The sequence below is a fragment of the Drosophila biarmipes genome, chromosome 3R, assembly GCF_025231255.1.
Source record: "Drosophila biarmipes strain raj3 chromosome 3R, RU_DBia_V1.1, whole genome shotgun sequence".
NCBI classification, from domain to species: domain Eukaryota; kingdom Metazoa; phylum Arthropoda; class Insecta; order Diptera; family Drosophilidae; genus Drosophila; species Drosophila biarmipes.
The window spans coordinates 13063894-13078641 of NC_066616.1; the positions used below are offsets into that span (position 1 = coordinate 13063894).

The 14748-nt window shown below is 47.4% G+C and overlaps 1 protein-coding gene across 6 annotated transcripts in view; it reads right to left on the reverse strand.

Moving 5' to 3' along the window:
• Window positions 1-14748, reverse strand: part of LOC108031352 (uncharacterized) — a 28667-nt gene that overhangs the window by 1436 nt on the left and 12483 nt on the right. The window contains exons 1-7 of one of the 6 annotated variants that reach the window (XM_017104619.3): window positions 10507-10917; window positions 7304-8215; window positions 4741-5570; window positions 4062-4620; window positions 3812-4001; window positions 617-3136; window positions 28-369 (exon numbers count right to left, since the gene is read on the reverse strand). In XM_017104619.3, coding sequence (XP_016960108.1) covers window positions 28-369; window positions 617-3136; window positions 3812-4001; window positions 4062-4620; window positions 4741-5570; window positions 7304-7925 — 5063 coding nt within the window. In that variant the 5' untranslated portion in view covers window positions 7926-8215; window positions 10507-10917. Of the gene's footprint in view, window positions 1-27; window positions 370-616; window positions 3137-3811; window positions 4002-4061; window positions 5571-7303; window positions 8216-10506; window positions 10919-14748 lie in introns of those variants that run through there. The other 5 variants (XM_017104621.3, XM_017104620.3, XM_017104618.3 and 2 more) reach the window with 5 other exon arrangements.

Sequence of the window (14748 nt, forward strand, 5' to 3'; positions counted from 1 at the left end):
TTTCCAACCCAAAGAATCACCACTTACCTGGGCGATGGGGTAACCGCCTGGCGTTTGGGCGTATTTGGCGCCGTAACCGCCACTCGATTGGTGGGCGTACGTGCCCTGGCCGACGTGGGTGTTGTGGATGTGGGCGTGGTTGCGCCGACCAGGCTGTAACGCTTCGGCTGCACCATCCTGCTGGGCGATCGAGTGCTGACCTTGGCTCCGCCGGCTGCTTCTTGAGCGCTAGTTATTCTGTTGGGGCGGGGGGAGGTAAAAAGACCGGGTTTGTTGTGGCTTTTAGTGGCAGTCTTGGGGTTGGCTGGCCGAGCCGGTGACGGCGTGGCCTTAACGGGGGCAGTACGTGACGAAGTGGGCGTGGTACTTCTGAGCATCAGACCCACAAACAAAATCAACATCATGCAAAATAATAATTTCACGCAAGGATGGCGGTTTGGTTGACCAAAAATGAAAGGAAATAAATTTTGTAAATAAACCAAGTCCAAAATGAATAATTTTGAATTTTTCATTAGAGGATTTGCACGTGTGTATCATTTAAAAAATAATATAGGATCCTTTTAAAGTTTACACATTTGCTTTTCCAGTACCCAAGTTTAACTTTTAAAATACTGACCTGCCCGCTGGGTAGCTCACTGGTCGTGGAATCCTTGACCTTGGCGCAGAGTTGGAACCCGTTGAGGTGGCCGAGGTGGGCGTGGAGCCGCCGCTCTTGGTGGCCGCCTCGCTGGCCAGCTCCTTCAGCATACTCGAGTCCTTGCTCATCAGCTCCCATTGGATTTGCAGGCGCTTAAAGCGATTGCTCTCTATCTTTCGCTGTTCCTGCACATCCAGGGTGTCACGTTTCAGTGCCGCCACGGAGATGTTGGGGGAATTGGGAGGCGTGGCGAAGCGCTTGGCGTGCTGTTGCAGTCCGGCCGCCACGCCCTCGTCATTGAAGGACACCTTCTTTTGCTGGCTAAGCACACGGCTCACCTCTTTTTTCAGTGCGGCAGCGTCGTAGGTCACCTGCTCACCGGAAGACTCTAGGATGGACGCGATCTCGGCGTAGTACTTGAGCTCGGAGCGCGGCAACGAGGCCAAAAAGTTCTCCGCCCTAGCCCTGGCATCGAGATCTTTGCGTGAAAGCCTTTGCTTCACCGGTTGCGCCTGCTGACTGTGCTCCTCCTCCTCAAAGACATCCGCCAGTTCGTCGGTGGAGCCCAGTCCGTAGTTATGTGGTGGCTCCTGCAAGCTGCGCCGCTTCTCCAGCTTGGACAGCTTCTGCGTCTGCTGGGCCTCGATCATGGAATTGCGCTTGGAGCGCGCCTGTGCGGAGTGAGCCTTGCGCAGAATACTCCTCGGCATGGGCTGCGGCGGGGTTTGAGTTAACTGACTGCCGGGACTCGTTTCCACGCCCGAGTCCATGCGCTGCTGGTCGTACTGATACACATACATCTGCTTCAGCGGATCCACATCCAGCTCGGAGTCGGTTAGCAGCGTGGATGAGCCGCGATAGCCAGAGCTGGGCGGCTGACTGGATCCCGAACTAGAGGCCTCATCCATCTGAGTCTGCTGTCCCTGGAAGTACTTGGCACAGTCGCAGATGTGTGTGCGATTTCGGCGAAGCGGTGGCGACATACAGAATAGCGGACGCTGCGATAGCTCCGCGTCCAGCTGCCGCACCAGGTGCTTCACCTCCGGAATGTGCTGCAACCGACGGCGGTATTCCGTCGGCAGCAAGGTGGCCAACGACTGCCAGTCGGCAATGTGCTTGTAGTCCAGCGTCTTGAGGATCTCATCTTCGCTCGCGCTCTGGCTGTTGCTGCGCTGTTTCTTCAGAGATCCCGAGCTACTGGTGCTACCAGCTGCTCCATCCAGCGTCATCTTGTAGTTGAAGGGCTGGAAGATCACATCAGTGCTGGCATTAGTCTTAACGAAACCCAAATCGGGTAGGGCGTAGTTCGGATAGATCACGTAAATGGGCGCCTGGCACTGCTCGCCGAGGTTATTCAGTTTCTCGAGGAACGAGGGCGGCACACAGCGATACCGATCGCTCACGCTGCTCCGGGTGGTGCTCAGGGATCCACAGGAGGTCTGCATGGAACGTGTGATCATCTCAGAGCTGGAGGCGCACGACAAAGGTCGTGTGCTGGTCCCGCATCCCGCCTCCGCTCGCCTGGGCACCTGGGTCAGCTGCTCCGAGCTCGCCTCCGAGGACATCTGACTGCCGGTGGAAACCTGGGCTGCCAGTTGGTACAGCTGGGGATTCCTGAGCGGCATGCTGCGCCGACGATGTGCTGGTGAATTGGTCGCCGTCAAAGAGCCCGTGGAACTGGAGGTAGCCACATCATCGTAAAAGACAGCCTCGGATCGGGCCCTCAACTGTCGTCTGGGCGTCTCCGTTTCTGGATAGTGCTCCTCTTCGTCATGACGACTCACTGCCGATCCTTTGCCCGAGTCGTTCATGCTCTTCTTTCGCAGACGCTGCTCCAAGGAGCCGCTGCTGGAGCTGGCTGCATCACTGGATGGCCAGCAGCCGGAGGAGACGTCCATGCAGGTGTGCGCACTCGCCTGGGCCCCCAGATCCTCCTGACCGCCACTGCTGTTGCTGCTCTTCTGTTTAATGAACAGCTTGACTAGATTAAAGGCCGGCGGATTGGAGGAGTTGCCTGAGGAGGCCGAGCCGGAGATGTGAAAGTTCTGGCTCTCCTGCGAGCAACTGCAGCGATGCTTGTGGCGATGGTGGTGCGAGTGGTGCGGCTGCTGCTGCTGTGGTTGCTGTGATGTGGGTGTGATCTGTTGGCTGGGCACCTGCTGATCCGCCTGCTGCTGCAGTCGCTCCGAAATGGACACACTGATGGATATGGGCATCTGGCACATGGGCAGCAGATTCCTGGACCTCGACTTGCACGACTCCATGGTAGAGGTGCTGATTGCCTGGGAGACATTCAATGGAACTGCCTGCTGTCCACTTTCCTCCGGTCGCTGCTCCTTTTGGCAACTTCCCGCCATGAGTTCCTCGCTCTGCAAATTGGGCAGACTGCTACTCTTCCGCACGGAGCACTGTGGTAGGTGTCTGGTTATGGTGATGGTCTCCGTGTTATTGTTCCCCGAGGGATACCTGCGGGCGGGCGAAACAAGAAGTAACGAGCGTCTTTACCACAACAGACACGTCGGGTGTTTGGGATTACAATTTTGTTGGCGGAAGGTTTTCTTTTTCTTGGTTTTAGGTAGGAAGATGTGTTGGATTTTTGGATTGAGAGCTGCTAGGGTTTATGACTTCCCTACCTGCCGGCGTCTGTTGAGGGTTTATTTGCATAATGTTTTGGGTTTTCTGTTTTCCACCCTGGCTAATCGTTTTGTGAATGAGTTTTAAGCGGGCTAAACCCGTAATTGGTTCTTCTAGGGATTAACTTGCCTGGCCATGTTTCGCGATCCAAAGGCCTAAGCCCTTGAAGGTTAGCATATGCCCGTGTGGAATATACGCCAAAAAGACCCAGTTCCCATTTGAAATTCCCCCCGGAACGCGGCCATACGTTAATATTTCAGCCGGCAGGCAAATGGAACTAAATTGAATTCAATTGAAATGACCCCACACGATTGCAATGAGAGCGTACTGCAGGAAGGGGAAAATGTGTAACATCCGCCGGTCTTGATGATGACGTTTGGCACTGAGAAGCTGCACGTAACATCCCATTCATTAGTTATCTCATACTTAGTGTGTTTTCTTGAAAACTATACATTTATATAGAGGCCTATCCAGGCAGCAACCAATCCATAGGATCATGTTAGCTTCTGATGTGGGGTGTGTATCTTTTGGGGTACCTACCGCTGCAGTCGGGCCGCTGATGCTGTGGCCGCCTGTCCCTTGGGCGACATGGGACAGAGGGGCTGGAAGGCCTGGGCCGAGCGCGACATGGATACCTCCAGGGCCTTGTTGCGCTTCACTATTTCCTCCAGATTACTGTGCAAGTTAATGCAGTTCTGTTTGTTCCTGGCGGCTAAGTCACTAGGTTCCGCTGTAAAACCAAAGAGGGATTATGAGTTAGATCTCCCAAGTAGATACTCCAACTACTCACCATAGAAACTGTCGTCCGAGTAGAGCACACTGCCCTCGAAGGCGATCGTGTAGTTGTCCTTGTTGCAGGTGAGTATGATTTCCCCGTCATCCGGATAGGCGTCCATGTCCAGGGAATCCACCGAGATGTGCGACTCCCTCACCGGCGAAAAGAGCAGCTCCGACTTGCAAAAGGAGTTGTCGATCAGTTCATTGGTGGAGGTAGTCGACGTCTGGGACATGTTGTGCGGCATCATGTTGCTCTGGTTCAGCAACTGTTGCTGTTGCATCTGCTGCTGCTGTTGTTGCTGCTGCTGCTGCTGGAGCAGCAGCGATTGCTGGAGGCGACTGTTGGCCCCGCCCAAGCTCTTACAGTAGGCGGGGAGCTGCGAGAGCAGGGAATGTATGTCCTCCGCCCGAAAGCTCTCCATGTCCACCTCGGCCAGATTGGCGTCCAGGTTCTTGGCCAGATCCTCGTAGTAAATAAGATCCCCCATCGCATTGTACGAGGCCGAGAGGGAACTCAAAACACTTCGCTGCATACCGCCGCAGCCATCTCGATAGCCGTAATCCAGGAACCACTGGTAATCGGAATTGTCGTGAGTAAAGTCGTGCGACGAGGCCAACGAGCAGATGAGATTGTTGCCACCGCCATTAGTAGTTTCCCGCATCCCGCCACCACCACAAAGCATCCCACCTACCCCAAGTTGCTGCTGCTGCTGCTGCTGCTGTTGTTGCTGCTGCTCGTTGCTGCGACCTCCTGGCGTGGTGGCATTGCTGTTGTAGTCCGACTCCGGTGTGGCCGCCATCTTGCCCAGGACAAAGTTATTGTTGCCCTGGAGCTTCCTGGTGTTGTCGTTGTCGCAGTAGAGCAGACCACTGGAGTCCTCGCCAAACAGGAGACTGTCGCTGGGAGTGATGAGGCTGCTGCTCACCTGCTCATTCAGGATAATGCTGCGCAACGCGTTGTTATACCGATCCAAGTTGCTCAGCACAATGGCCACATTCTGCTTGAGACTCTCCTCGCTCAGTTCCTCGCCGGCGGCATCCTCCTCCACATCGCTGCCCAGCGATTGCAGTTGCTGCTGCTGGCACTGTTGCAGGTGCTGCTGCTGCAGCAGGCGATCGGTCAGCTGTTGCTGCTGGTACCGCTTGCCAATCGTCGTGTGCGCCGTGTTGCTGAATGGCGAATTGCTGGGACTGTTCAGCGGATTCCGGTAGCTGAGCGGGGAATGTGGCGATGGTGATGATGATCCGGGCAGAATGTGGGCAGCCGTGTTGTTGCCGTTGTTTAGCTGGCTAAAGGGCAGGGTCTGCTGAAATTTATGGGGGCGCTGGTGCTGGTGCTGCTGCTGTTGCTGTTGGGCCAAGCGCTGAAGCAAATGTGGGTGAGAGTTGGGATTGGATGGGGTGAATGCCTGCTGGTGGATGGGTGAGTTCTGAAGGGGTTTCTGCTGAGATGCGGTGAAATGCGGTTTGCTGTGATCGTTGTTTGTTGAGAATTCTGTCATGCCACGTCGAAGTTTGGTTCCTGCAAGAAGAAGAGAGGATTGCAATGATTAATAAGAGGTTCTATACTTTTAAAGCCCAAATCGTAAAGACTTTGTTCGCTAATTAGGATACCTCATCGATAATCCCCCACAGGGCTCCCCCAATGTTAATTGTCCAATCAGCATTGACACTGAACTTGGCTCAATTAAGATGCCACAGCACCAGGGCGAACCTAACTCCGCCTAATGATCTATCCCCATTCCCACTCCCATTCCCATTTGCACTTTCCTTCCCCTAATGGACATTAGCGTGCCACACATTTCGGAACCGTAAAAACCTGACGGAGGCGCCCATCTATTGTTGGCATGTTTCAATTAATTTTTACGATGCCACCGCTCCGCTCCAGCAAATAAGGATGACACTATCTGGGTGACAGCCTCCCTCTATCCCGAAAGTTGTAAAAATTATTTTTATACGTCTGAGAGATTTTTACGAGTCAACACCCATGGATCGCATCGGATTGGATCGCTCTGTGCCATTGCCACTAAAAAGTTCAATTGGAAAATGTGACATTTTCCCATCTTCCCGAGCGCTTCATGCGACATGCAATGCCTGTCCGCCGGCGGCAATTAAAGGTTAAACTTAATGGTATTGCATGTCTCAAGGCGGTAATTCAGTGCTCAGCAAAACCTCCTTGTTTGCCGCACTGCTATCGATTGCAGTTGCCAGCTGACTTTCGACTTTCTTATGCAATTCATTATGGTATCGGGCACAGAATTTAAATTTAAAATTAACTCCGGGCGTAAACAAATCAAATTTATAGGCAGAAAGGGGGAAAGCGAGACCGGGAACCTCCCAGAAAGTGCAGACACAAGAGATTATAGTTTTCAAAAGATTTCCATCCGTCGGAGGGAACTTTTCCTGCAGCCGACAAGTGGCAAAGCACATGTTTCTCCCGCCCAGCTATCTTTCATCCTCTCCCTCCCCAAAATACAGATATGAAATGGAAAGTCATTTCATATTTGGGCCAGCGCAAGATTACGGACAAATAAAAATATTTTTTAATGCATTTTGTGTGTAGATGGGATGCATATATGTAGTCATGCTAGGAGGGTGGTCCGATCCAACATCGGGGCAATGGCCAGGCCCAGTGCCAACTGCTGACTGCCATTTGCCGGAGCTCAATTAAAGTTAATTGAAATTACAAAAGCCCGTCTCGAGATGTTCAAGAGGTTGCGTCAGGGCGGAGCCCAGAAAGAAACAACGTGGACGACGCTTTTTACGAGGACAAACATTTTAAGCCTCCACTAATCGAACAAAGCAAAGTTAATCGAATAAGTATAATTGCTTCAAAAATGAAATTCGTTTTCAGGAGTCCTAATAAACAAATAAATATCTATCAAATATTTTGTCTGAAATTTAGTAAAGCAATAAGATATCTTTTTTCCTATTTTCTTTTAAAGCAATAACTACTATAATTTATAATTTGTTTTAATCAATTTCCTCATTACTAATCGACCCAGTTAAAAGTTATTTTAAGCTGCAATACGTCATATTTTTTCTTTAATGGTTATTAATGCGTCTACAAATAAACCTCAATACTCATAAATATATGTCATAAACCTAAAATGTAATTCAATAAAGGTAATGCAATATGTTTTGTACTATCTGTTAACATCTTTCGAATAATATTGTGAATGGTTAGGAATGCAATTTCTTAGTAAATATGCCTAAGGTATTCGATTTAAAAGCTAAGACTTAACAACTGCGCACCTTGGCCCACAACTTTGCCATTGTTTTGATGGTTAATATTGTTGTTCAGATAGTTGTTCAGATAGTCATTGTCATTGTTGCCGTTGCTATTGTGGTCCACATATCGCTGCTGCTGCTGGTGTTGCTGCTGCAGTCGCTGCTGTCGCAAATACTGTTGATTGCAGGTGAGACCCGCCGACGTTGTCGTTGTCGCCGGCGGAGACGGCACGCCCTGTGCGAGTAATTGTTGTTGCAGGCGACGCCGCTGCAGCAATTGCTGCTGCAAGAGTTGCAACTGCTGCTGCTGCATGCGCTGGTAGAAGCGAATCTGCTCGAGTTGCTGCGGGGTCACGCCGATGTTGCTGCTGGGCTTGGCCCTCTGACGATGTTGCTGTGGCTGTGGCACATAATAGTTCTCCTTTGAGGAGCTGTTGCTGTCGCAGCCGCTGCTGGTGCTGCTGCTGTTGCTGGTGGCACCGGCAACATGTTGCCAGCAGGCCGAATTGCCGTTGGCATCGCTGCTGTTGCTGTTGGTGTTGCCATTGCCGTTGTGCGGGCAATCGATGCCGGCCCTGGAGCAGGCGGCACAGCGCTTGGAAATGTCTACGAATCGCATGATGAAGGCGAGCAGCAGCAACAACATCTAGTTGCAAGCGAATGTTGCTGCCGGTTTATTTTTGGCCAGTCCTCTGCGGACCAACGCTGCGATGGTGTTGCCAAGTTCTTGGCAGAGTCTCTTACTTCTCCTCACTGTTCTTTATTTTTAGTTATTGGCTCTTTTTTTTAAGCGGTTCAACTCCATTGATTGGTTGCACATTTTGTTTGGATTTCCTTTGGATTTCGGTTTTCTATGCTGCTGCACTTTTCATTTTGATTTCTTCGTAGTTTGTGCTATTTATAAGTGTTGTTTTGCTTGATGCGTAAGTTTTCTCTCTATACGACACATGGACCAAGTTTTATACTGATATGTATGTACAAAAATAACACAGAGTGTGTTGTGCTCTGCTACACTGTTCAGCGCACAAAAAGTTTTGGGTCTGTTGTTATAATTTCGGTGTGAGAAGCATATAAAAATAATTTACGAGTTTTCTGCAGTCGGCTCGGAACTTTTATGTTTTCCCAAAAACTTTAATGCGGAGTTTCGACGAAAAGCGCCTAAAATTATCCCTCTACAATAACAAGATGGCATACTATAAACAAAAGCTGCAGTAGTTGTGCTACTGTTACCATCGGCGATTTATGCCCCTGCGGTTTGGGCCAACCTCGAAATGCAATTCCTTTGCCTTGCTACCGCGCCAATTAACTGCAGTCGGGGCTCGTTAGCAAGAGCGTTAGGAGCAAACCCTCAAGGCGCCTAATTTATGGGTATACATTTCCGCCAAAAAAATAGAAGAGAAAGAAAACATGGAAACGACTTTCCCTGTTGAACAGGGCTTTCGCCTTGAAGCTTTGGCCAGGTTCGCAGGTGTCTAAATTTAAATCGCTGGCCGAAAAACTTAGCCAAGTTCAATATTATTAACTTGTCGTACGACTTTCAGCGAGCATGTGTCATAATGTTTGCTATTGAAATCTATCTAGAGCGCACACGAGCTTGCCAAAAAATAAAGATCCACCTGGTGCTTGGCATAATGAGATTATATGGTATATGTGGCTTATTTGATGCCTGACATCAGCAAAAGAGATTATCCCATTATCTAGCGGAAAATGCACATATAAAAGCCATTGCATTCGTTTGGGAAACACTTAGATGGATATCTATCTATCCTAAAAGCAAGAAGAAAAATAACTTAAAAATACTAAATACCACCGACTTGCAGTATTTTTTCTAAATTTGCTCGTTTTTCGAGTGTAGCGTTGCAGACAAAGAATCGCAAAATGGCAACCACCCACCGGGGAAAGCGCCCCAAAAAGAAACCCTCAGGACTGTGGGGTAATATCGAAAAAGGGAAAGTCTAAGGAGCGGGCAGAACGCCACCGAGGAGTGCTCAGGCGCACCAAGGACCTGCCTCGGAAAATGCCAAACGGTTTCCCACATCTGGCAAGCGGCCAAAATATATGGAAAGCAACACTCTGCGAAAAGAGGGGATATCAAGAAAAGTGCTCTTGCATCGAAGCCGCATTTAAGCAGCTCCGATAAACACGGCGGCAACTTGTCCATGGCCACGCTCCAGCTGCCTTGTATTTGCCATCAGCCATGAAGTTCTTGAAACCATCATAAACATAAAGCAAAGAAGCCGACGCACTGCGAAAATAATGTGAAAATTGCAGATGCGTTTCGATTTCGCACGCAACTCATTTGGATTTCTCTTTGCACCTTGCGCCGGGGCCGGCGCAAAAATAAACATGATGGGAAAGTACAGTTTTCCCCCAAGTTGGAGCAATTCGGTGTACCTGGGAGGTTCAATCACATTTTGAACTTTTCCAGAATGTTTATTTAGGTGTTTGCATCCCAGAATGCGTAATTCTGTGGAAAGTGACACATTATTTTGGCCTGTGATGGGGCTGTAGACAATCCACTAATCAAGAAATCAAGAAAATATTAATTACAATGATATATTTTCAATTGAGATTCCTTCTCTAAAGATAGTATGGTGTCACACCCTTAAAACGCCGCACAGGGAAGCCCTCTTCTGCCAACATATAAGTACACACATTGTTCTAGGGAATGAAAACATTTTAGTTTAGTTCAACGTACTTGTTGGCCTACATTGCGGCCAGAAAATGCCAGCACACAAAACTCTTTCTGTGGAGTACGTTAGGCCGCCAATTAAATGAGGCAGCCCCAGAAAATGCATCTGCAGATGCGGCTGCAGTTGCAGATAGGGATAGAGAAAGATGCAGCCACATTGTCGATGTTGTTTCTAGTTTGTGGCAATTGTAATTACGAAATAATCAAACGCATGTGTGCATATCGACGCGGAAGTCTTTTGGCTGGCGAAAAGGTCAAAGCTATTTGCGAAGCTGGCTAAAAACAGATGCAGATGCAAATGCAAAGATACAGTTGCTACTGACAGGCGTCAGGCAGCTTATCAGCAGGTCGAAAGCGCTTTGATTTGGCATAAATAAACACTTTTGGCATGCCAAACTATTTTTAGTTGATAAGATAAGCTCTAAGGCGGGTAGAAATGCAACTGACAACCTCAAACCGATTAGATATTTCGCATGATCTCACTTCCTACTGCAGAAAACTCATAAATACTTGTTAAGTGCTGGCACTACTTTACCCAAAACGGAATGCGTATTAGATAATCCCAAATATTGTCGTTGTCGAAGAGAACTTGTGTTCCTTTGTTCGTATCAGACACTAAAAAACAAGCACACACACAGACTTTCGGCTACTGATGCACTTAAGATGGCCAATCTAACGAGTATCTCGGAGATAATTCAGTGGGGCTGGGCCCACGCACAATTAAAGCCCTTTAAGTGATGCCACTTTGATTGGGCTGCTGCGTCACACCAAGTATCTCTGCGACTTTATTATTCACACCAGACGAGCGAACGAACAAACGAACGACGAACGCGTAAACAAATTAAGCGAAATGTGAAACGAAAAATAAAATATATATGGAAATAATCAAGGCTTTCACAAGCGACACGCTCCGCACATTTTCACAGTTGCACCAGCCCAAGGAGACTGACTGAAAATGAAAATACGCGAGCGGACCACGACAATCCGAAATGGGAAAATAAAAGAGGCGAAGCGACGACTACAAAGCGACGAGGCCCCTGTGTGCGAGAGTATCTGTGAGAGGGCACCTCCCAGAGTATCTTCGGGGTGTATCCGAGCGAAAAGAATGAAAAGCGCCCGAAACACACGAAGTAGCGCACGGAACATTATACAATGTGCAACGCAGAGTTAACCCCAAAAAGAAAAGAACTGAAGGGGCTCGAGCGCAAAGTGAAATCGAGAGCGACAAACTTCATGGATACGGGTAATAGCACCATCTGTGGCGCAGCAAGTGCAACCCCTTGGATACCATGGGATTCGATCTGACAGAGAACATTTAGGAATCGGTTTTCAAATATATATAGAAGGAAAAATCAGAACATTTAAACAAACAATATTATTAAGTTATTACAAAAGCAGAATGTAAAATCACAAGTAAGAGCTGATTGCAATTTTTAGTTAGGGAACTGAATACAAAAGCCGACAATCTAACCTAAAATGCCATGTTATAGGTAAAGTTAATCTATCAGTACTAACAAGTCATCGATATTGATTAGTGTGCTGCTTTATTATTACTGTATTTAATAGCAGAAAATATATTTAAGAAAAAATTTAGATACTCCATAAACATTTTCGGTTTTACCCAATGGGGATCCATCTATCATATTGCCTTGTCTAGATAAGATCCCGTTTGATATGAAACAATTTGAAAACTGGAGAAAACTATTTGTAATATTTTCTCCTTGCCCGAATAAATCACCGAGATAAGCACCGACCATCTGGCAAGTAAATCAACTGCAGATTTTGATTTATCTCTGCGACTAATGAAGCTGTTCAAGTGGAAAACCAAGTGCCTACTTTGTCAGGCCAAATAAACATCCCTGCCCCTCTTCGAGGGTGGTAAATAGACCCCGAAGAGCCCGAAGACGAGGCTTCCGGCAGGAAGAAGATCGAGTTCCCCGATAGAAGGCATGTGCACGTGCTGCAAGCAAGGGCAACACATGCCCCCTGTGGAAACTCAACACCGAACATAAAATTATATCACAGAATCGGAGTTCGAGGGGGGTTACAGGACGGGGGCGCGCACAAGTGCTCATTAACAATTACAAGCAGACGATCACTCAGTCGAGCGTACTACATTTTCCAATAAAACTATTATAAATGCGCATAAATTTCCCCCATGAATTCCGAACTGGAGACAAGAGCCAGGCATGAATGGGTTGAATACATTAAGTAATCATCGCCAGTCCCGGCACAGACACCCTGTAAATAAATATGCATACCCCCTATCTATTATCAGCTGTTTTGCAGAGCCAACCCAAATGGGTTTAGTGTGCGCTGATTAAATTAACCTCAAACAGGCGGCGAATGTTATGAAGATACACACAAATATCGCTTTCAATGAACAACAATTGCCTTGTTTACATGTAGATACGAAAAAGAGTATATATAAGAGTGTATATAAAACAAACGCAAAACTTGTCGCTTTTTGTTTTTCGCTGCTTTTATTTGTCAATTAATTATTGTCGGCTTCAAAAGCTCAGCGGATGCCAAAGTTGGGGGTGTGGAAAGGGGGAAAATGGCGATCATAATCCATAAATTAAAACACCAGACACAGCAGCCCCTCGATCGCAATGAGAGAGATTTCTGGTGAAAATTCAGCTGGCTGGAAAATCCATTTATCATGGCATACTTTTAGGTGGATTTCCAGAATTTCCCTGCCCTATTGATGGTCTCTGGTTCTGAGTTCTAATTGAATTTGCTTGTTTTTCCACAACTGCAGCCGCTGACTCATCCGCCGATTTCCAGACTCAGGTATGACAAATCCATTTGCCCCCCACTGCTGATCCAATTGTGGCCCTCGCCAAATTAGCATGAAATAATCCACCCTCGGATGTGTAAAAGTCGTATAGATATAGACTGTGTCTTTGGTGCACGGCTTGACCTCCCGCATGAGCGTGTTTTAATGGTCTTGCACAAAAATAAGTTGCCAAAGTAAACAAAAGTGCAGCTCCGCTTTCCTTGCGGTGGGTCCATCACCTCGATGGTCTCGAAGACGGGATGAGCTGATGTGGCTGTCGCTCCCCAACACGGGGCTGCACTTTGCTCCCGGCTAAGGGTCATCATCATCCCATCCCATGCTGCGCGAAAATTCTGCGCACAACCTGCGACGCAAAAAAGAGAGATTCGCGCGACCAGGATGAGGAAGCCATAAAATTAAAATGCCATGCATAAAATATGATAATAATGGCCATTTTCTGGCGCTAAATGCCGTGTTGTCTATAGGTTTAATTATTCAAAATCGTTTAAACTAGAGTATAAATAATAACAATAGTTCTACAGGATTTTTAGCGCACACTGAACGGTTTGTTTAGCAACTCAATGAAGCCCTACTAAATACCGATTATTATAAGAAAAATGCAGTGTGTCACCGTTGTTTATAGAATACATCTAAACCTGTAGGTCTCAGTTTAAGGAAGCCTAATAATAAGTTTAGTGTCAAGATTTGTCAAGCATTTCACCATTGATTATGTCAGCAAACTAACGGAATCCGATTATAAAGTGATTTGATGATATGGGATCATAGGTTCATCACACTAATCTGGGGATTTCAGTCAAGAATAATTAGATATATTAACTTTAAGCTAACAAATGCAACAATAGCAGTTAACATTTTATGGAAGACTTTCTGACTGACCATATTGAACTAAGTTTAAGGCTTAGCTAACTTTTGCGTAAATTTAAAATTTCTTTTCTCTAGTTTCAAATTACCGATTGCTTTCGCTGATAAATGAGCTCTATGCCACTGGTCATTTATCATTCTGCCGACAGCAAAGGCAAATATTATAGAAGCGTGTTTAATGACATATTTAATTTCCTAACAGGCCGTAATTATGTCAGTCCCTCGCTGACAAATCTCGAAAGATCGCTGCGAAAAGGGTGTCGCCGCAGAGCGCCACATGTGGCCAACGAGCTAATTAAAGACTGGCGTCGAAAATGGAGGACTCTTTGTTCGCTCATCCCCGAAGAACAGACTCGAAGAGGCTCAGTTTTCAGGGCAGAAACCATCGATGGGGAACCGACACAAAACTCAGATTTACACGCGTTTCGCTAGAAAGCTGGTTCGATTACACAAACCAGCAGGCGAATCGCTTCCTAGTTTGACAACAAACCAGCGGGAACATTAAAAAAACAACATATTGACAATTTCACAATCGGCCCAAAATGAAACAGATGGGCGGGGACCGGAGAAATGTTGCAACATGGCTTGACAACCACATGAATGTGTTCCTGCTGCTGGTTTTGAGGTTGCTGCCGCTGCAGACCTTGACAACAGCAATATGTCAAATGTCAATTTAGCTCAGATGCGACCAGAAAACAACAAAACCGAAAGCGCACCAGACATATTTCACAGGCTGAAAGAAATTGCGTCAAGTGAGGTTTTTCTTGTCATAAAGTGAAAGTCGAAATCATGCGTAATTACCGCTCCATAAAATGCGGAATAGTCTACTCGCGCCATAAGATACAACCGATCGATCAAGTGCGCCACGAGCCGGAGTTTTCAAGACAGGCGACAAGAAACCAAAGTCTACGCAGCCACTCGGTGCGTGCAACTATCTATCCATACCATCCACATCCACATCCACACCATGCCATCTCTCCTCGCTTGTCAATGGCGTTTAACGCTTGTCTCTGTACAAATTGCTAAGTCCGTCCAATGACAAGACTTGCGAAAAAAATGTTCCAGATAAAGATATTATTATAATCGAACTTGAAATGCTCTTCTGGCTTATATGTA